Here is a 21487-nt window from a genome sequence, read left to right as displayed (position 1 = left end):
GGTGAGTGTCTTTTTCTGGTCAGCTGTGAAAGACCTTAAGAGGAAAATTTTAGCTTTCTATTGGAGAGAATTTCTAGACAGCCACCTAAATATCAAACACTAGACCAAGAATTTTTCAGATTTTAAAATTTGAAAAATCATGCTTCAATAATAAGATTTAAAGGGTTAACATAAATCATAAAGTCCTCCACTTCTAGGCCACTGATGGCTCAGCTGGATGGAGGCACACTGCCCTACCCCAGCAGTACCAGTGGAGCCCCATAGCAATGGTTCTCAGACTGGGCCCTTCTTCTTAGGAGAATTTACTGTCCCTTGGCCCCTCTGCCATCAACTGAGATCACTCATCTAGAGTTATCACATTGTTTTTCTCCAATAAGTAAACCAAAGCCAGAAACATTGAGTGACTTTTCTGCAGTTGGCAGAGCTGGCATTTAACTCCAGATCTTCCATGTTCAGTCAGTTTTTCAGCCCTATTCCAATTTTTCGAGTGGTGGTATAAAAGGAAATTTATATGGGTTTGTGGCCAGAAGTCCATGTTGAAAGGGTACCCCACATTTTAAAATGAGCCAGCAGAGCAAGCTCCTGTGGACTCAACCCACACTCCATCTTGAGGACATATTGGCACAGTGTGCAGACATCTGTAATGAATGGAGCCACAGTGTCTAGTCTGCTTATCCCAAGTGGAACCTTATGAGCTTGCTACAGAAACAGATTTTTAAATTCAAGTTGATTGATAGGTGAAGAATTTACTTTAGGCTGAAAGAAATTATTTTAATTTCTGAATAAGGCTTTTGAATTAAACAGTAATATATTAGCAGGTCAGCTCAGCTTTCATTGAGTTTAGAAAAAAAAATGACTGAAGTAATAATATTGACATTTGATCACTTTCAGTTCAGTTCAGTTGCTCAGTTGTGTCCAACTCTTTGCGACCCCATGAATCGCAGCACGCCAGGCCTCCCTGTCCATCACCAGCTCCCGGAGCCCACCCAAACTCATGTCCATCGAGTCAGTGATGCCATCCAGCCATCTCATCCTCTGTCATCCCCTTCTCCTCCTGCCCCCAATCCCTCCCAGCATCAGGGTCTTTTCCAGTGAGTCAGTTCTTCACATGAGGTGGCCAAAGTATTGGAGTTTCAGCCTCAGCATCAGTCCTTAGCTTAGTTCAAAGAGACTAGAGGTTTAGAATCTAAATAATGCATTGTTTCCTGACTTTGCAGATTAACTTTGATAATATTTAAAGATCTTGTTATGAAAAATGACACAACTCCACAGTCTGTGAGGCACTTCCTAAATAATAATAATCTAACTTCTCATGATCAAGATTTATCCATGCAAAAGCTCTCTGAGACTGCAGAACTAAAATATGATTTCAACGGGGATTGCTAATCCTCAATTTGCATCCTGTCAAGCCCTTCACAGTTTTCTGTGGGCTGCTGCTTAACTCAGACAAACAGCTGAATTGTTGAAGCTCATTTTAAAGCAAAAGATGCTGCGTGGCTTTAGTGTATGTAAGAATCAGTTGAAGCATTAAACATACAGATTCTACCCTCCCCCCAAAGATTCTGAATGTGACTGCTGGAAACTTGGGTGTAATGGTCAGCGGAAATCAGAATTTAAGAAGCACTTTACATTTGGACAGGTGGTCCAGGGGCCACACTTTGAGAAATGTGCTTCTAAATAATAATGGAGAATAAGAAAGGAATACAAAAAAATTGAGGGAAGAAATGAAGCTGAAAAAGAAGCTGGATGGCTTTAGGCAGTTGGTGTCAGATTAGTTCCAAAACTAGACCAAGGTATTCTACTGCTAGTAGTGAGCTGTGTTTTTTTATCTCAACAGATAGAAAAAAGATCTGCATTTGTGTTTTAAGTTTTTCTTTATTAAACATTTAGTGCCTACTACGACTTCACTGCTAGTAAAATGAATGGGTAGCTAAGAATTAATTTAAAAAAATCAGAAGTAGCTAATTAAACTGTTCGAAAGCTTTACTTCTTCTGATTTCAGGGTTATACTTTTGTAGTGCATCAGTAAAAGTATTTATGTATTTTATCTTGCTGAAGTGTCTCTAACCATATGGTAGAATTGACTCATTTTGACATAGTATAAAAAGCTTGAAAGTGAAAATGTTGGTTGCTCAGTCATGTCCGACTCTTCATGAACCCATGGACTGTAACCCACCAGGCTCCTCTGTGCATGGGATTCTTCAGGCAAAATACTGGAGTGGGTTGCCATTCCTTTCTCCAGGGGATCTTCCTGACCCAGGAATCAAGCCTGGGTCTCCTGCATTGCAGGCAGATTTTTTACCATCTGAGCTACAAAGAGCATGGTGCTCCATGAGCCCCGTGACTTCAGGGTGCTCCCTCCAGGAGCCAATTTGAAAACAGAGAAATTATTCTTCACCTGAGGTCATGAAATTTCTTTTTTACTGCTTGGCCACTATCTTGTTTACCCATTCAAAAAATGTTGTTTTTAATACTCCATATGTCGAGTCACTGACCTGTTGACAGTGATGACCCTAGTCCTTACCCACATTGAATCTTGGCTGAGTAGGGAGATTAAGGTGGATAAGTAGATAGACAGGTACAATACAGGATAATAAGGCCTGTGTTGGTATGGTCTAGTGCGCTAAGGAACTAATAGACTGGACAGTTACCCTCTGTTTCTTGGAGGAAGTGACCTCTAATATGAAATATCAAGGCTTAGAAGGAATTAGGCATATTTTGGTTTATTTCACTTGTTACCATCATATGTGATTGCTTTGTTTTGTTGTCTTGGAAGAAGACAGTCTCTGTGAGTATGTTTTTGGCAAGCCTTTTCGTTTTGCTTTCTTCTAGTCTTTGTTGATGTACTTCCAGGTTTGAGTCTAGAATATTTGAATATTTTTCAAAACTGTGCTGGTAGTGTCTGCCTAGAACTTGAGAACTCATTATTCAGAAGATCTTTGCGTTAGCCATGGATTGACCAGTTTCTCCTCTAGCCTGTTCTCAATCAGACGTTTATATTGACCAGTTTCTCCTCTAGCCTGTTCTCAATCAGACGTTTATATAATTAGTACTTAACCGGAAATTACTGCCTTTCTGCATGATGAAGCAGAACACTCAATGCTCTTCAGGGTGATTGCTCTTATGATTGCTAAATGATTCTCTGTCTTAGTTTAGGGAAATTTTTTTTTTTAAATAACAAGCTATAGAACTTTTAACACATTAAGTACCACAAGCCTTTTTTGAACCATTTACCCAAAAGTGATATAATCACTTAATCAAGTTGGTTCAAGACAGAATAGCTTTTTCAGCACTAATGAGACCTGTCTTAGATGTGTTATTTTTCCTCTCTTTAAAGTGGCGGTCCCCACCGTTTTTTGCCACCAGAGGTCAGTTTTGTGGCAGACCACTTTTCCACGGATCCAGGGTTGGGTCAGGGGGATGGTTTCAGGATGATTCAAGCACATTGCATTTATCGTGCAGTTTATTTCTGTTATTAGTACACCTCAGATCATCAGACATTGAGTCTTGGAGGCTGGGGACCCCTACTTCAAAGTGGTCTGGTGTGCTGACTTTCAAACTTTTTGATACAGTTTGTCCTCCATGTCTGCAGGTTCCACATCCATGGATTCAAGCAGCCACAGGTTGAAAATATTTTTTAAAATTCCAAAAAGTTCCAAAAAGCAGGGGGGAAAATGCATATGAGTTTACTGTGCACTGGCAGCTATTTACTTTGTATTCATATTGTATTTGCAACTATGTGCATAGCATTTACATTGTATTAGATTCTATAAGTAATCTAGAGATAATTTAAAGTATCTAGGAGGATATGTATAGGAGATATGCAAATACTATGCCATATAATGGATTCCAGCATCCTCAGATTTTTGTATCTGCAGGAGTCCTGGAACCCATCCCCCACAGATACAGTAAGGACAACAGTATTTTCTTCTCAGTTTTATTCTGTTTCTTTGAAAGCAAATGCTAGATGGAATTCACAACAATTTGAAGCATATCACACTGTCTCCAGTTTCTCTTCAGTCTCTCCGTAGCTGATTTGGTTTCCGCACTCTTTTGGTCAGGGTCACCAGTGACCCTCATGTTTCTAAGTCTCATGGTCAATTCTGTCTTCATTTGCGTTAACCTATTATCATCTAACACAGTTCATCACTCCTCATTAATGACTTTCTAGGGCCTAGATTCTTTTGGTTTTCCTCATACTTCAGTGCATGCTCCTCCCCCTCAGTCCTCTTTGGTAATTTCTCTTCTCCCTAACATTCTAACATTGCAGTCCCTCAGGGCTTAATCAAAAGCCCACACTTTTCTCCTGTGTGTCAGACTCTTAGGTCCATCTACCTATTTGCATCTCCACTTGGATATCTGTATATATCTCAGAATTAGCATGTTTCGAACTGAATGCCTGATTTTCCCTTGAAACCTAGAATCTTGCTGCATTCTTTCTATCCTTCCAATTGTTCAAAGCCGAAAACTTGCATTCTGCCTTCAAAATATTTCAAGAACCAAACCTCTTCTTAACACCTTTCCCATTAGTACCACCACTGTCCAAGTCACTGTCATCTCTCGTTTGGATTATTGCCATCACCTCCTAACTGACTTCCTTGCTTCAATGCATGCTCCCTTCCAGGCTTTTCTCAAAATAGAAGTCAGAATAATCCTTTTAAAATATGCCAGATAAGGACATTTCCTGGCAGTCCAGGAGTTAGGATTTTGTACTTACAGTGTCAGGGCCTGGGTTCAATCCCTGGTCAGAGAACTAAGATCCCGCAGGTGGAATGGTGTGGCCAGAAAACGAAATGAGACAATATGAGATGAAATACAGTCAGATAATGTCCCTCCTTTGCTCAAAACTCCCATTTGCACTCAGCAAAACTGCAGTCTATACAGTGACCCTGCGTGATTTAGCCCCCCATTACCTCTCTCTGATTTCATCTTCTGCTTCTTGTTCTCTCCTTCCACTTGTGTGGCAAGTAATTTAAATGAGAACATAACACTTTTCTGACATTAATGCTTGTGTTATATATCTCTGAAAGCCAGTCATTTGCTGGTGGCTTTTTGTACTTTGAGATTTTTCCTGGTACAAACATGTTAAGTCGTACTATATACAATGTTCCACAGCTTGGATTGTTTTTTGTTTTTTGGATTCGTCTGGTTGGTTTTTGTCGTTGCAGTTACTTGTTTTGCACCTAATATTCTACTTAAGGTGCTTCTATAATATCATTGGTAAAAGCATAGATGCCAAGCCAGACTAGGTTCAGATCCCAGCTTGCCAGTTACCAGACTCTGAACAAGTTGCCCAAGTTTTCTGTGCCTCTGTTTTCTCATTTCTTAACATGATAATAATAATAGTATTTGTATCATACAGTGTTGTGGAGATCAAATGATGCCTGGTTATGTGTGCTTAGAAATATTAGTTGTCATCACTTGCGTTACTTCACTGTTTATCACTGCTATATAGTATCCCTTGTTTTGAAAGTGTAGCACTTGATTTTATTAGTCCCTTGTTTGATATATGTTTAGGTTGTTTATAATTGTCTATTACAGTTATCACTGAGGGTGAGTTTGTGTTTGCACATTAGTATAATTATTTTCACAAAGTACACACATAGAATTTTTGAGTCCAGAATATAAACACAATTGTATTAAAGTACACTTGCACCAGCAGTGTATCAGTGTTTCCCCACACCTTTGCTGATGCTGGATATTATCAGACTTAAAAAGCTTTCTTTTTTTCTTCTAGCATTTCATGATTGATGGAATAGTTCTTTCCCCACTTCTCACACCGCATTCACATTTTTATTCTTTCTGAAAAATGCTGAGGGTAGTGGTCAGTTTTTTTCAAGCTAGTTATTTCTAATACTCCCCATCTCTTCCCCACTGATTTGAAGTGCTACCATTATGTGATGTACCGAATTCTCATATATACCTCTCTTTCTAGACCCTTATTTCATTCTGTTGGTCTCTTACTGTACAAAGTACCATCTGACTTTAATCACTGTAATGTATCCCTTTTGATATATTAGTAGCCCTGCTACACATACTGAAGTATACAAACATTGTTCCTCAGTTGTAGGAACATGAATTTTTTTTCTAGATAAATTTTAGACTGTTTCTTTAGGCTTTTAAAATATGCCCACTGGAATTTTGTTTCAGAAAGTGTTGAAATGTGGATTAATTTGGAATGAATTTATTTATTTACAATATTGAAGGTTAGAACTGAAAATGTCTATTCAGGATTTTAATATTTTGCTATGTCTTACACATTTGTTATAACATTCTGTAGTTTTTGTTGCCATTTTGAACTTGCTCTTTTTTTCCATAGTTAGGCTTCCCTTGTGGTTCAGCTGGTAAAGAATCTGCCTACAATGCAGGAGACCTGGGTTTGATCCCTGGGTTGGGAAGATCCCCTGGAGAAGGGAATGGCTACCCACTCTAGTATTCTGGCCTGGAGAATTCCATGGACTGTATAGTCCATGAGGTCGCAAAGATTCAGACATGACTGAGGGACTTTCACTTTCACCTATAAGATATTAATGTGTGTGTACATATACACACATATATGTATTTACCTTATATCCAGACACCCTTTTATATGCTTTAATACTTTTGTAGCTTTCTTAAACTTTCTAACCTTACAGTCATATCATATGCAAATAATAAATTTCATCTTCCTTGCTTATATTTGTACCACTTGCTTCTTTTTTCTTAATTCGTTGTAGACTAGATTCTAGAATGATGTTGAAGAGTAGCGATGATAGCAGGTATCTTTGTTGGTTCATTTTATGAAAATAACTGAATTGAAAATTTTTAATTAATAATTTTATTGGATTGATCACATTGCTAGCTCTAATCAGTGTTACTTCAGGTCTTATTTTTTATTAAACCTGGGAGTACTTAAGAAAGTGTAAGGTCATTTCTTATTCTGGAAACAATAGGAACAGAGTCTTTGACTATGAATAAAAAGAGGAATAAGTATCCAAATCTCTAGAAGTCTTCTATACCTGAGATGAAAGAGCCACCCTTTCCAATCAAATGTCATATTAAAAATTATGGCTAGTAAAGTTTGATTTCAAAATTATATGACACAATGCCATTTTTTCCTGCATCCTGAAGATGAATAATAGGGTTTACCCTCCTCAATATTCAGTTTTGTAAGTTGCCCGGGGATAAGAGGTGTGGCTGCCTGTGGCCTGAGAAGCTAGTCAGTCCTTAGGGGCTGCTGGTATGGGTTCTGCCTCCATCAGCATTTCCTCAGCCCTGCCAGCAAGCCAGTGCCTGTGATTACTTGGAGCCTGGCAATGCAGCTCTTGCCTGAGTCTCTTGTCCTTCTGAGTAGGGCTAAAGGTCGGGTATGACAGGTTATTCAGGTGTGTCTGACTTTGAGTTAACTCTCTTGTCTTCATAGTTTGATTCATAGTCTGGGCAATAGGAAGCCAGAAGTTTTCAATAATCTCAAATGTAATCAAGATTTTAATGTGTTGGCTTGGTTTTCTTTGACCTGTTAACTGCCTTTCATTCACAGATAAAGGTTACACTTTGGATAATTATTTCATTGTTGTAGAATGAAGAAGAGATATTTTTCTTAAAATGAGGAAAAAGTTTACTTTTTGTCCACCCCTCTCAGTTTCTACATTTATTGGTTATTTTCTTCATTTGTTTTTGTTTTAGAGTCTTTGTGGTGGGTTTGTTTGTTTGTTTGTTTGTTTTTGGTTTGTGTTTAAATTCTACTTGAAGTAATCAGCTTAATTTCTAGGTAATCATAGTCTACTTAGCTTTTTCTCTAACTTAGTAATATTAAATTTTTATTTTGAAAAATTAATTTTTCATCTTGAAAATATCAAACATAAGATAGTTTTTACAGAATCACTCAGATTCTGAATTTGGCTGCTTTTTCCTGATTAATTTAAGAACTGGTAATCACTATCCTGTTACTGACTGTGATCTTAGGGGAGAGATCCTCTAAGTAACCTGAAAACCTGACCCTGAAAACAGGATCTTAATTTTAGAATGTGTTTCTTCTCTGTTTCCTTTAAAAAAAATTTCATTTTATTTAATTTGGTTGTGCTGGGTCTTTATTGCTATGCATGGGCTTTCTAGTTGCAGCAAGTAGAGGCTTCTCTTTGTTGTGGTGCACGGGCTCTAAGACACACAGGGTTCAGTAGTTGCGGCTCGTGGCTCTGGAGGGTGGACTCAGTAACACAGGCTTTAGTTGCTCCACGGCATGTGCAGTCTTCCCAGGCCAGGGATCGAACCTGTGTCCCCTGAATTGGCAGGCGAATTCTTACCCACTATACCACCAGGAATGTCCCCTTCTCTATTTCTAACAAAGATTTTCTCTATGGACTTGAAGGAGTTGCGCAATCGTTCTACCTATGCTATAGAATAAACGCAATTGCCTTCCAGTTTAAAGTTCACTGGATTTACTGACTGGTGTTAATAAAGCTGATAGAAGATATAAAACCTAGCCAAATTGGTAATAAGGAAATCATTGATATACTTTTTGGTCATTTCACATGTGCTTTCATTTAGCATGTGTTGTTATATCCTCAGTGGATGTTTCTTGTCTCTTAATTTACCTTTAGATCTGAAGGAAAGGAAAACTAACCTCCAAAGCCTACTGTGTGATAAATAAGCACTGTGCTAATCTTCAGCTGCATCTTCTCATTGAATTCTTAAGGCTCCATCTCACTTGTGAAATTTGTGAGTTACTGTTTCCATTTTAGAGACAAGGAAGCCAAGGATCAAAGATGTTTAGTAACATGTTCTTTATTACAAAATAGCAAGTGCCAGAGCCAGGCTACAGACCCAGATCTTTGTAAATTTTCCAAGTTGAGCTTCAATTTTTCAAGTTGAGAACTCTTCTGAGTACTTTGCAGTACTTTGAATATCACATCCATTGAGGAAGGTCTCTCCAAAAATAGTTGGTAGCTACAAATAAAGGATTTTACACTGTCTTCTTCTGAGCAGAAACATTTAATATGTAAGCACTGTTTTTTAAGTATATTGATTTTCCAGTTATATTACATCTCTTGTCACGGATTCTGTTCTAGGTTGTTGGCAAAGGATGAACTGATGGCCATGCTTCAGAACTGTTTCAAGCTTTTTCAGTCCTCTTCTGGAAAGGAGCTTGGCAACACAGCAAAGAAAATAGAGGAGTTCCTGGCCCAGTTTCAGAGCCTTGACGGTGAGAATATAATATCTTGCCAATTCTACTGGCTATGACAGTGATTTGACTAGAATAAAATGGAAAACCCTGTGTTTTGATGCACTGAGAGATGAAGAGATAATGAGTTTTTGATCAATCAGTATACCAAGCCTCAGAATAGCAGATCTTTGACAACCACAACTAGGCCAAATGGTTCTCTTCCAGCTTTGGTTAAAACAATGAAAACTATCAAATGGGCAAGAAAAAATATTACTTTCTCCAGATGCACTGTTTGGAGGACTTACCTTTAAAAAAAAAATAGGCAGCAAAGAGAAATAAAAAAGAGGTAGTAGAAGGGCATCATAATTAAGAACTCCTTTTAGATGTTGTTTCTTAAGCATTTCATCAGATTCTTTATAGATTTCAAAAACAGTGCATAAATTATTTGTAAGCCTGAAAATTAATAGCTGTGAACTGCTTTCCCAGCAGTGAGGCTCATTGCTGTGCTGATTACCAAAATATGCTTGAGGTTTGCTTTAATCAGATTTACAAAGCTTGAATCTCTCAATCTTCAATGAATTGCAGCAGCCTGGCGTTCCTCAGTGTTGGAGGGCACAGTTTGCTTTATCTTGCGTGATCTGCACAGGAATTGGTATGTCTGCCGAATGCTGGAGTGCCTGCTTGTGTGCAGGCAGCCTGTCTTGTGCTCTGATGCACCAGGACTTCTTTGTTCTGAGGGGGCTCCATGAGTTGATACTGATGTTTAACTTTTTGTGGGCTCTTCCCTTGCTCCATTTCTAGCACTAAAGTATGGTACTCCTTTGGTAAAACAAAATGACTATGTCCTTCTTATTTTCCCCTATTTAGGGAAATTTTAGTGGAGCCTCGGGAAAAGAAGCAATCTGGTGCGTATAAGCACATAGATTGGACATGGCATGGTGAAAACATTTCACTTAGAATGTCTCTACCAATTTTTCCTGTGTTTGGCAAGTGTTCCTTTGTCTTTAAATCCTTTGGATTTAGGAAACTGCTTTTGCTGAAGCCAGTGGAAGATGAAAGAGCCAGTCTATTTGACTGGAGGGCCACCCCACAGTACAGGGGCTCCCTCCAGGTCATGCTCAGGCATTGCTCTATACTGCATTTGCATGACAGTCTGAGCTGAACCAGTTTCAAATCATAAACATTGTAAAGGACTAAAAACTGGTATCACAGAGATTATTGAGTCCAGCTGCAACAGAAACTAAAGCCCAGGAAGATAATCCTCTGAATTGAGATCTCAGAGCTAGCCAGGATAGCATCCAGCCTAGAGCTCACATATTTCTTAACTACCATCTCATTATTTTTTTCTCTCCAATTCACAGTCACCACCTAATTATGGTCACTAGGACAGGGAGGGACCACCCTTAAAGATATAAATAGGACAGAAGACTTAGAAGAATATAAGATAAATTAGCTAAATTTTAATCTTTTACAAAATTGGACTTGGATTTTTGTAAAATGAAACTGTAGATATAATCATGTTAATTAGAATTTGTGTAACACAAGCTAGTGAACAAATCTTGTGATGTGCTAATACTAAATAAAGGAATGTGGCTTTTAGAAATGGGAAGGTTGGTAATTAAGATAACAGTCTTCTTCAGAAGAATTTTATAAGTTGAAGCAAAACCAATGTCTTGAATAAATGTACTTCTCTATTTCTAAAAGTGCCATGTTGTTAATAATGAAGTGAAATTAACCCTCCCTTCCCATACTGGGCCAGTAGTAATATTTGACTATATGCTATCTCTGGTTCCTTGACAGTTATTACGTTTTACAGTTTAGGTTTAAAATTACATTTGGAGGGTTTGGTAGGTGAGAGTGTCATATGAGATTTATTTTTAAGGCTCTGCAACATGTTACTGAAATCAGATGAAGAGTTTATTAGGTGTTCTAACCTTAAATCATGTCTTTCTTAAACCAAGAATTATCACTAGCTAAAAAGAAATTTATTGTTTGAGAACAAAGCAGATTCTCCAGCTGCATCTTCAATTCAGTTCAGTTCAGTCGCTCAGTCATGTCCTACTCTTTGCGACCCTATTAATTGCAGCACGCCAGGCCTCCCTGTCCCTCACCATCTCCCGGAGTTCACTCAAACTCACGTCCATCGAGTCCGTGATGCCATCCAGCCATCTCATCCTCTTTCGTCCCCTTCTCCTCCATCTTAGGTTTGGCCAAATAAGCCTTGAAAGTGTGAGATTCCAAAACCTGCCCTGCTCCAGGAAGAGGCTTTCAGAGTTTCATGATCTTTAGAAACACAACTACACCTTTTACAAGATATAGTTTTCTGTTTCTTATGCTAAAGAACCATGATGAATTTTGTGTTTTCATAGATTATCTCAAAACTTTTATGTACTGGCCATTTTAGATGTAAGCAGCATTATGTCCAGAGAAGGCAGTGGCACCCCACTCCAGTACTCTTGCCTGGAAAATCCCATGGGCGGAGGAGCCTGGTAGGCTGCAGTCCATGGGGTTGCTAAGAGTCGGACACGACTGATCGACTTCACTTTCACTTTTCACTTTCATGCATTGGAGAAGGACATAGCAACCCACTCCAGTGTTCTTGCCTGGAGAATCCCAGGGACGGGGGAGCCTGGTGAGCTGCCATCTATGGGGTCGCACAGAGTCAGACACGACTGAAGCGACTTAGCAGCAGCAGCAGCATTATGTCAAATATAGTGCATCAGAAGATCGAGGCTAAGTTTGCCAGGGTGTTGTTTTGTTTACATCAATCATGGCATAGTCAGAGAAATACAGTTTAACTTTTTTTAAAAGCTATTTATAATAACACAAACATTTGGAAAATATTTTCCTGTTTGGAGGAGTTTATTTTCATTGTGGTCACATTTTTAAAATTCAGTAGCTGCTTTTTTTTGAAGACCTCTCTGTAGCATAACTTGTGTAATGTTTATTGACCCTCAGTCTCTGGAAGAGATCATTTATCTGATGGAACCTTGATCTCTTGCCACATTAAAAAAAGAAAAAGGATGAAACTTTATTCCCCTTGAAGTAGTAGAAATGTTTGTTCTCTTGAATGGATTTACCCAAGCTGCTGTATGTCGGTTTTGTATTAAAAGCAGAAACCAAAGAGGAAGAAGATACTTCTCAGTCACAGTCAAAAGGGCTTCAGAAGACGGACCTCTATCATCTTCAGAAGGTCAGATCATTCTCTTTTCCTTCCAGCTACATCCCCTGATGCTCCTGTGTGCTCTTGATTAGCTCTGCTCAGATGTTTTTGTTTTCATTTTAAAATCACAGCTAGGAACAAAGCAGACTTTGTAACTCACTTATAAATTGAACATCCTGTTTACCCCATAGCTATCTTCATTCTCCTTGTAGAAATCTGGAACTTACTAACCAATAAAGATAGAACCTGTTCTGATAGCCTCAGGGAGAAAGAGAATTAATTAATATCAATAATGGAAAATGGGAACATGGTTGCAAAAAGAAATCTGATTATTTATCTGATGTATTTGATTTTCAGTTTGGTCAAATTGAGATTCCAAAGAGATTTAACTCATTAATGTTATATATGTTCCTTGATTTATTTATTTTTTAATGTATATTGATTCATACAGTGTGTCCAATATAGCCTTTTTCAGATAGGTCTCACTTTAGGATCTTGGTTGGCGAAATAAAGAACCTTCTCTGTACCATGATACCAAGTTATGATCATGTAGAATAAAATACCAATCTAAGCAAAACAAAACTTATGGAGTCCATCCTGTTAACATGGCAAAGAGAAGGATTTTTTCTTCTTCTTGGAAGTCCTTTCCTTAAATGAAGTAAAGAGTTGTGGCTAGTGAGCGCACTGGCATATAACATAGTAATGAAGTAAACTGCCCATCTCCTCATTCCTTGAAAAGTCACTTGATGTTTTTTCCTACGCCTAGGAGGAGAGATTCTTCCCAGTTCTTAAAGATGACAGATAAACACAACCCATCTTGATTTGGTTCTGTTTCTGTACACCCCGTCATATGGAAGGGCATTGACTGCTTCTGCCTGAGCAACAGAGCTCCCCCTCTGAGGGGCTTCCTGTCTCAGAATCACCATAGGTCTGTTCTTTCCTCCACAGTCCTTACTGGAAATGAAGGAGTTAAGAAGTACCAGTAAGAGGCAGACCAAGTTTGAAGTCCTCAGAGAACAAGTTGTGAGCTTCGTTGACAGTCTGGTGAGGTGAGTTTATTGTTGCTCAGCAGAGCTAGAAATCAGGCTTCTTGCCCAAATGACACTGGTGTGATAGTTGTCTTCAGCCAGTGCGGAACTCTTCCGGTTTAGGCTTTATGCTTCTCAAGTCCCTCCATGCAGCTTAGACTTGTAATGTTGATTCCTTTCCCATCCTTATTAAAGCAGCTAACCAGATGACTTAGTTCATTCTTGAATAGAATACAGGCTTAAATTTAACCTGGTTCATTATGCTGACGGGGGAGAGGGGAAGTGGGGTTGGAAATAGAAAAGGATTTTTCTCCTTTCTAGTAACAAGGTGTTTTCATTGTGCTTTATCCTTGTTGTGTCTTTGCTCAGAGCATGCTGGATCTCAGCCAAGCCCAGAAAACAGACAACCCAGCCCAGCCCAGCCCAGCCATAATGCCCTATTTTATTCTGAGTGAAGGTTTCTAAGGGAGACCAGTGCAGCTCATGATCATGTCAGCACCAGTGTATAGTGAGAAATGCACTCAGAGTCCATTTAGAAGTACACTACTCCAACCTGTATTTTAAGATGATCCCTTTCTTGAGAAACTCAAATCATTCTGAGTTTGGATTTCCCAAAAGCCAGCTCTGTAAAATCACCTACCTAACCTGCAGTTGGGACATGCCATCTAGAAAAAAAAATGAGAAGTCTTAAAAATAAAACAAATAGTTTAAAAGTAGGAAAAGCAATTATCATTGCTTATCCTGTTTTTTTAATGGCAGTTCAGTCTCAGCAGCAGACTGGGTACTGAATAGAATCAAGTACTAAAAAAGCAATTCAGCTATTGAAGATGAAGAGTGGTTTTCTGATAAATTACCTGTCCCTCTTGTAAGTGAACAGTTCCATTTTCCAGGACTGTGTGGGGCAGTCATTGTTCCTGGTCACTGGGGAGAAATTACTGATGTCAGGACAGAAGTCAAAAGGATCAACCAAGTGTGACAAAAGGAAGGTTAAAGTGAGAGAAATGTGTCACATAAAAGTGATACAGTGCAACGCTAAAGTGACCTCCTGGCTAAAAACGGCCTTGGAGAACTCACAGAATTAACCTTGCCCCACCGGGCTTTCCCGTGCTTATAGTTTCTAGACCCACGTGCCTCGTTCTCTTTTCCCAAGTTGTGACCATTGTAGTTGCTAAAAATAATTTTACAGTGTAATATGGCATAATTTATAGGTCGAATGTCATGTTCTTTTCTGAATTCCCACAGATCCCAAATTGTAGGCTCTGCAACCAACCAGCCATTCCCTTTTCATGACCTTTGATTAATTAATATGTCTGACTTTTCACCTTTCTGAGTAGTTACTGAAATAAAACTGACCATGATTGTGTTGTGAAATCACAAAAATTTCCATACCAGGATTTATTATCTTTCCCAAGATTGAGTGTCCCTGCAGGGAAGAGGTTAGGACTGTGTAGCATGTTAGAGCTAAACAGGACCAAGTCATGCGGCAGCTAAAGCCCAGAGAGAGGTTGTGACCTGTGGAAGGTCAAACAACCCCAGTCTGCTGACATCTGACAGAAGGCCCATTCCATTTCCCCATACTGTCCCCAAGGCTCACACCACAGATGTTTACCACAGAGCTTGGAGTTCTAGAGAAAAGAAGTCCTTAAAAGATAAATAACAAGCATTAGACTCCAGGAAGCAAGGAGAGTTCCTAGTATACCATGAGCAGCTCTTGCTGAAACTACTGAGAAATGAGAATAACTTGCCACTGAGTTAACTGTTTTCACCAAAATCAAGCTTCGGCTTTGTAACCCTTGTGGATACTAAAGTGGTCGTACCAGTTCCCCTCAGACCCCCTCTTTTGCTTGTAGACTCTGATCTGAGCATCATGTAGAGTTCCAGTGCCAGACTCACTGCTGATTTCTGTGCCAGTCTCCATATTTGTATTTGGATTAAGAATTCTAATACGTGGTGATGTATAGTCCAGTGGAAACAAAATACAGGCAAATATTTTGACTCTGATGGAAGTTCTTTAGATACCCATCTGAAAAGGTCTTCTTCCTTGGTTGCTGCTGCTGCTGCTAAGTCGCTTCAGTCGTGTCCGACTCTATGTGACCCCATAGATGGCAGCCCACCAGGCTCCCCTGTCCCTGGGATTCTCCAGGCAAGAACACTGGAGTGGGTTGCCATTTCCTTCTCCAGTGCATGAAAGTGAAAAGTGAAAGTGAAGTTGCTCAGTCATGACTGACTCCTAGCGACCCCATGGACTGCAGCCCACCAGGCCCCTCCGTCCATGGAATTTTCCAGGCAAGAGTACTGGAGTGGGGTGCCATCGCCTTCTCTACCTTGGTAATTACGTGAATCTCTAAACATTAAATATAAGGATTTTAAAAAGGGAGAGAAAGACATATGAGACAGTATCTTTTCTGAAATTGACCTGATTTGGTTGCCTTGTTAGATTTCCAGTCCTTATTACAGAGTAGGGACTCCAGCATGATCTTTTAATGAACCATCATGTATGATGATTGGGGACAGCCTGAGATTGGGATAGGAAAAGTTTATGGTCGGAAATTACAGTTGGGTAGCCAGCCATCCAGGTAGGCAGCTGGCATACAGAAACCATTCCCAGGGCTACAGCTAAACCGCCTAATCCAGTTGACTTGAGAAGGAGCAGCATCTGGAAGTGAAGTGAGCAGGGGGTCTGGGGCACTTGAGATGGGCAGGATGGAGTTGGTGGGGTGTGATATACATGGTTTGGACCCTCTCTGCCTCCTCTCTTCCTCAAAGCCAGACCACGCAGGTGGAGCAAGTGTCGTGGGATTTTTCTAGGCAGTGTTATCCTCTCCAGGAGGGAAGAAAGCCAGAACACCGGAAAGAAGAGTAATTTCCCTGGTGGATGGGCTGAAGAAGCTGCTTAGCTCTGCCTGCACTGGTGGGAAAAGGAGCTGATACAAATCTGTCATGTGACCAAAATACTTGAGGCACAGGACTGGCTAAACCCCAGGAATCTTTATGAAGGCATTGTGAATTAACTGCTTTAATCAAGCTTGTGACTTATTACTCTGCCTTTGGGTTATGGATGCCAAAGTTTCCCCGTTCTGATTTGCAACTCACTGGGCCACCCAGGAACCATGTACTTTCATGGCTGAGACTGGCTGACAGACTTACTATATATATATTCAGAGTGAAGTTTTTAATGCTGTTAAAAAAAAATTCAGATTTCATTAAAATTGGTTTATTACCTAGTCAGATAAGACAGAAGAATCTCAAATTAGTGATTTTTTTTCAGTAATTGAAATTTTAATGATAGGTGATTTTTTTTAATACTCTGAAGTGAAAATTTAGCCTTTTCTGCCTATAAAGAGGAATTCTGACACATAAAAACTTCACATATATTTATGTGAATATATTTATGTGAATATTTATATATCTCTCATATGAGAGATATCTCCATGATCCAAAAAGATTTCCTAAACTCTTAATTCCAGGTCTGAGGCCTATGTTTACACTGCCAAGAGTTAAATGTTTGCTATGGTAAGAAATATGACATGTTTCCTAAATAATTCAAGAAAGTATTCATTGACACTTTAAGAAATGCTACCTTAAAGATTTTGAGCAAAAATGTAATTTGTATACATTTGTTCCTAGAGATTTGAATCAGAACTAAGATATAGTTTCCTTTACTCCAGAGAGTAGAAGTTTTAAACAATATTACAGGGAAGAGGTAGAATTGAGGACAGCTGCACTGGATTTTATACTTATTTTGGCTGTTGTTGATTTTGTTTTTTAAGTAAATTGCTCAGTCCTCCACAGAGGAGTAACACAAATACTATATTGAAATGAACCTGTGCTCATCTAAAAGCTGATACCTGACCTTGATGGTTTCAGAGAGTACCTCCTGCCTCCAGACACCCAGCCTCTGCATGAGACGCTGTACTTCAGCTCTGCCCACACCCTTCGCCAACACCTGAATGCCGCCCCTCGCATAGCCCTCCACACTGCACTCAACAACCCCTATTACTACCTCAAGGTAAGAAGTGGACATTTCTCTGACAGTTCAGTTCAGATTCCAGGCTTTATGTAACTTAGAAATAGTGTAAATTTGCTGTTCTAATGAGCAGGGAGCAGGCAGCTCAGTGTTGTACCTCTTTCAGATATTTTAAAAAACCCTTTAGATTTTAGAGGGCTTTTTTCTAAGCCTGTGAACTAACACTATCAACTTTTGATCATGTGTGATTGTCTTCTCTTTCATGTAATAAAACCAGGCCATAGGAGTAACTTGAGTTGAAAATAAGGGAAAGGCTTCTTACAGATGTAACAGCAGATAATTGGTCAAACCTTGTGACTCAGTGAAATTACTTTTAAAATTCCAAATGATTATTTCTGATGGAAAAAGAAAAAACTTTGCAATTTCATCTTGGATTTTAAACCAAAGAAAGATCTACCCTGAGAGTATCTCCAAAACTGAATGTAGATGCCACCAGCAATCTGCTGGAAATAAAACTCCTAAACTCCAGACATATCTGCCAGTTCCAGGTTGTTCTTTAAACAAAGAGTTCAATGACAGGTAACATGGTCACTTTAAACATTTCAGAAAGCTGAAAGTGTCAGTTGTTATAGACACACATAAAATAATGTGTTGATAATTTGCTAAGTTAATATTAAATTGCTAATTTGTTAATAAGTTATCAACTCAAACACCTGGAAATCTTACAACAGAAGATACTTAAGAAGTGACTCCATAAAACATATGAAGACAGTTCTAATGTACTGGTTTCCCATCTGAAAGGGCACGCAAACTAACATGCTAAATAAGCATTGTGAGAGAATGCTGAGTAGGAAGGTGTAAATCATGGTTTTCAGTAATGTCGGTAGTGGGGTAATTGAATAATTTCATGTTTAAGGCACAGAATATCAATTATTTTTATATATAAGCCACGAATTAAAACTCTACAAAATCCATCTTTTTTTTTTGGCTAGTATCGAGTCACAGAAGAGAACTGCTGTGATTTCAGAAGTTTGGGGGAGTATATAATTCACTTGTGTATATTTGAAAGAGATTTTGTTTCTTAATAAGAACCATCAAATAGGTTGAAAAAACACTGATGGTTTTGTGGGGGATAGGATCTGCAATGCTGACAACACAGTCTTCTTTGAGCGACAACCTGTAGTCCTGGTAGTGGTATGTTGGTATTTATTAGTACAGTATAGTAATTGCTAGAATTCAGGTAATTAGCAGTGTTGGAAGTGGCAGTTTATTGAAAATCCACAATTCGATAAAATTTTATGGAAACCAGAAATGCATCAGAGTCTCAGTAATGAATAATGTATGATTTAAATGAAAAAAAAAAAGATTAATAATTAATGATGAAAATGAAAAATATTCCTGTTTTTTGATCCTGGCAATATCCATCCAGTGACTAGGAGCTAGGGAGATTTTGACCAACAACCAGTTAACTATTGGAGAATAAATACAACTCACAAAGGAAACCAAAGACGTCATTTATTAGCTTAGTAATTTCAGGTTAATTTGTGATTTTGTTCCTCATGATTTTTGAAAAGTAGTTATCTTAGTTTACTGTTATTTTTAGAATGAAGCACTGAGAAGTGAAGAAGGTTGCATTCCCAATGTTGCCCCAGACATCTGCATAGCATACAAACTGCACCTGGAGTGCAGCAGGCTAATCAACCTTGTGGACTGGTCGGAGGTAGGTCAGGGGGAAGGAGCAAGCTGTCTGTGTGTCTAACCAACCGTGACACCTTTCTTGGGCTGCTTTTATACTTTTGGTACTTTGGAAGTCATCTCTTACTTTCTCAGTCACCTGTCTTTGGTTTGGAAAACATTATAAATCACCTGGCAAGTTTCTCCGAAAAGGCACCTAACTGCTCAGCAGTTCCACCCAAGCCCCAGAACGCTGATCCCAAACGCCTCAACCAAACTAATTCTGTTAATAATGCTATGTCCTTGCCAGGTCAAAATAAGTACATGTACATTTTAGTATGTTTAACAAAAGCTAAACAGTTGAGGTCAGTTCTGTTATCCCACAGGATGAAACAGTATATTATTAACTAGCATTTCCCTTATTGGATGAAAGAAAAGAAAATATTGGAATAACTATACAACAGATTTAACAATCAGAAAGTACAAGGAATACTTGGCAAGGCAAAGGACAACTGTTATTATTCTTTAATAATTATTCTTTCCCTCTTCAGAATATTAGAAGTTAACTTTGTTAAAGGCCCTATTTGAAGTATGTCTTGTCACTATTTAAAAATATGGTAATTGGTTGCTTCCAAGAAAAATAGGCATTTTCTTGGGTGATGGAGGTTGGGAGTAGAGGATACAGGACAGCCTCATGCTTTTCAACTTTTTCAGCTTCTCAACTTTTATTTCTTGTTTTTCTCTGCACATTTCCTAGTTCTCTGAAATATAAGATTATTCGGGAACCATTCCACTTTCTTTTAATGTGTACTTATTTAAAGTGATCATCAGTGTAGTTCTGAGACCCTGAAATTTGGTACAATTTTTAAAAATGTGTAGCTACCAGCAGCAGCAATGTTTGACCTGGCTTAAAAATACAGAGCCTTTAAGTTCAAAAAAATAAAAGATGTTTGACAACAGCAGATTTTATCTTCCTCTGTCCTGTCTCTCAAAAGGCTTTTGCAACAGTTGTGACAGCTGCTGAAAAAATGGATGCAAATTCTGTAACCTCAGAAGAAAGGAATGAAATTATCCAGTATCCTTTTAAAATCAATTCTACAACGTCCAGGTAAGCATGCAGAATAGTTTATAGTTTCTCCAGATCTACACTAGAGATAGAACCATACCACACCAGAATAAGTTGTTCCTTAATACTTATTTCTAATTCAAAATGAGACAAATTGAAACTATTTGGTCTAAAACTTATATAAAGGTCGTTTTCCAAAGTTCACCAAAAATGTCCCAGAATGGTCATCATTGAATTCTCTATGTTTCTTAGGTTATTGATGTAGTTTAAGAAGTTGGCAGGGAAGCAATTTCCATACTCCTTGAAAGATGAGAACTAGATAAGTGGTAAGCACTTTTCCATTTGTGTCTTATTGACAGTAGAGTCTAATTATACTTAATGTTTTCCAGTAAGAGTTATAGTTTAATCTAGTAGTATGCATTTGAACTGTACTTCAGCTCACCAACTAATGTTTTAACACTGAGATTTTAACTCCCTTTTTTTGGGTCAGAAATACGTGGTGAATTTCCTTAGCTATAGCCTCCAGTGCTCGGTTTATTAGAGCTGTCTCTGAATTAGAACTTTTGGGATTTATAAAGCCTACCAAACAGAAGACTGACCATGTGGCAAGGCTAACGTGGGGAGGCTGCTAGACAGCAAACGAGTGAAGCCAGAAAGATAACAATTAGCCTAAGAGAAAAAGACCAGTCATGTTTACACACGGCTCAAAGAAGATTGTCTGGCAAGAAGAGAAGTGTGGAATCCCTGTGTGATGTTTAAACAGAAAAGTAAACTGTTAACCCCAAACAGGAATGTATCAAAGCCCCTTTGGAGAATTTTGAAATCCAACAAGTAACACGCAACTAGAAACTTTCTCAGAATATCACTGCAGAAATTATGAATAAATTGTTCTTGAACATGAATAATAAATAAAAGTAATAAATTCCTTTATCTAAGAGAATCAGTTGATCTGCAGTTGATCTAATAGTATTAATACTTATTTTTGTTCTACCAGTTTCTTGCACTGGTATTCTTCACTTGTGTAAATTATGTAATAAGATGAATATTCTAGAGGATTATTTCTCTCCCTCCAGAGGTTCTAAAACTGCCTCTACTGCCCCATTTCCTTTAGTCTTACAGCTTAAAAAGTCTCAAGTTGTTTGGCTTTGTGATAAAAGACAGTAAATATTGTACTTTACGTTGACCCATCATGGAGTCTTAAAGAGCCTCAAAAATCTTTACAAATCACATCAACCCTTAGGGCTCAGATGAAATGACACCTGAATCTCTTCCATAATAAGAATTCAAATCAAGGTAGTGAAACAAAGAGACCTCAAGTTCATTATTTAATGTCCTGGTTCCAAGAGAATTCTGGGATGTATCTTTAAGTATACTAACATACCAAAATTACCATGCAAATACTACTGGGAGGGGAAAAGTCCAAATTCAGTGAGGACTATTATAGTTG

General features: G+C 38.5%; 1 protein-coding gene across 8 annotated transcripts in view; it reads left to right on the top strand.

The window, feature by feature from the left end:
* Window positions 1-20980, top strand: part of ORC3 (origin recognition complex subunit 3) — a 69357-nt gene extending 48377 nt beyond the window's left edge. For 3 of the 8 annotated variants that reach the window (XM_070796100.1, XM_070796097.1, XM_070796095.1), the window contains 7 exons: window positions 9048-9181; window positions 12256-12335; window positions 13254-13354; window positions 17201-17342; window positions 18904-19020; window positions 19970-20049; window positions 20567-20980. In XM_070796100.1, coding sequence (XP_070652201.1) covers window positions 9048-9181; window positions 12256-12335; window positions 13254-13354; window positions 17201-17342; window positions 18904-19020; window positions 19970-20049; window positions 20567-20672 — 760 coding nt within the window. In that variant the 3' untranslated portion in view covers window positions 20673-20980. The other 5 variants (XM_070796096.1, XM_070796099.1, XM_070796098.1 and 2 more) reach the window with 5 other exon arrangements.
* Window positions 20981-21487: the final 507 nt, after the last annotated feature.

This window comes from Bos indicus, chromosome 9, assembly GCF_029378745.1.
Source record: "Bos indicus isolate NIAB-ARS_2022 breed Sahiwal x Tharparkar chromosome 9, NIAB-ARS_B.indTharparkar_mat_pri_1.0, whole genome shotgun sequence".
Taxonomy (NCBI): domain Eukaryota; kingdom Metazoa; phylum Chordata; class Mammalia; order Artiodactyla; family Bovidae; genus Bos; species Bos indicus.
Note: the sequence above shows the minus strand (reverse complement) of the source record. Positions and strands in the feature narration are given on the sequence as shown.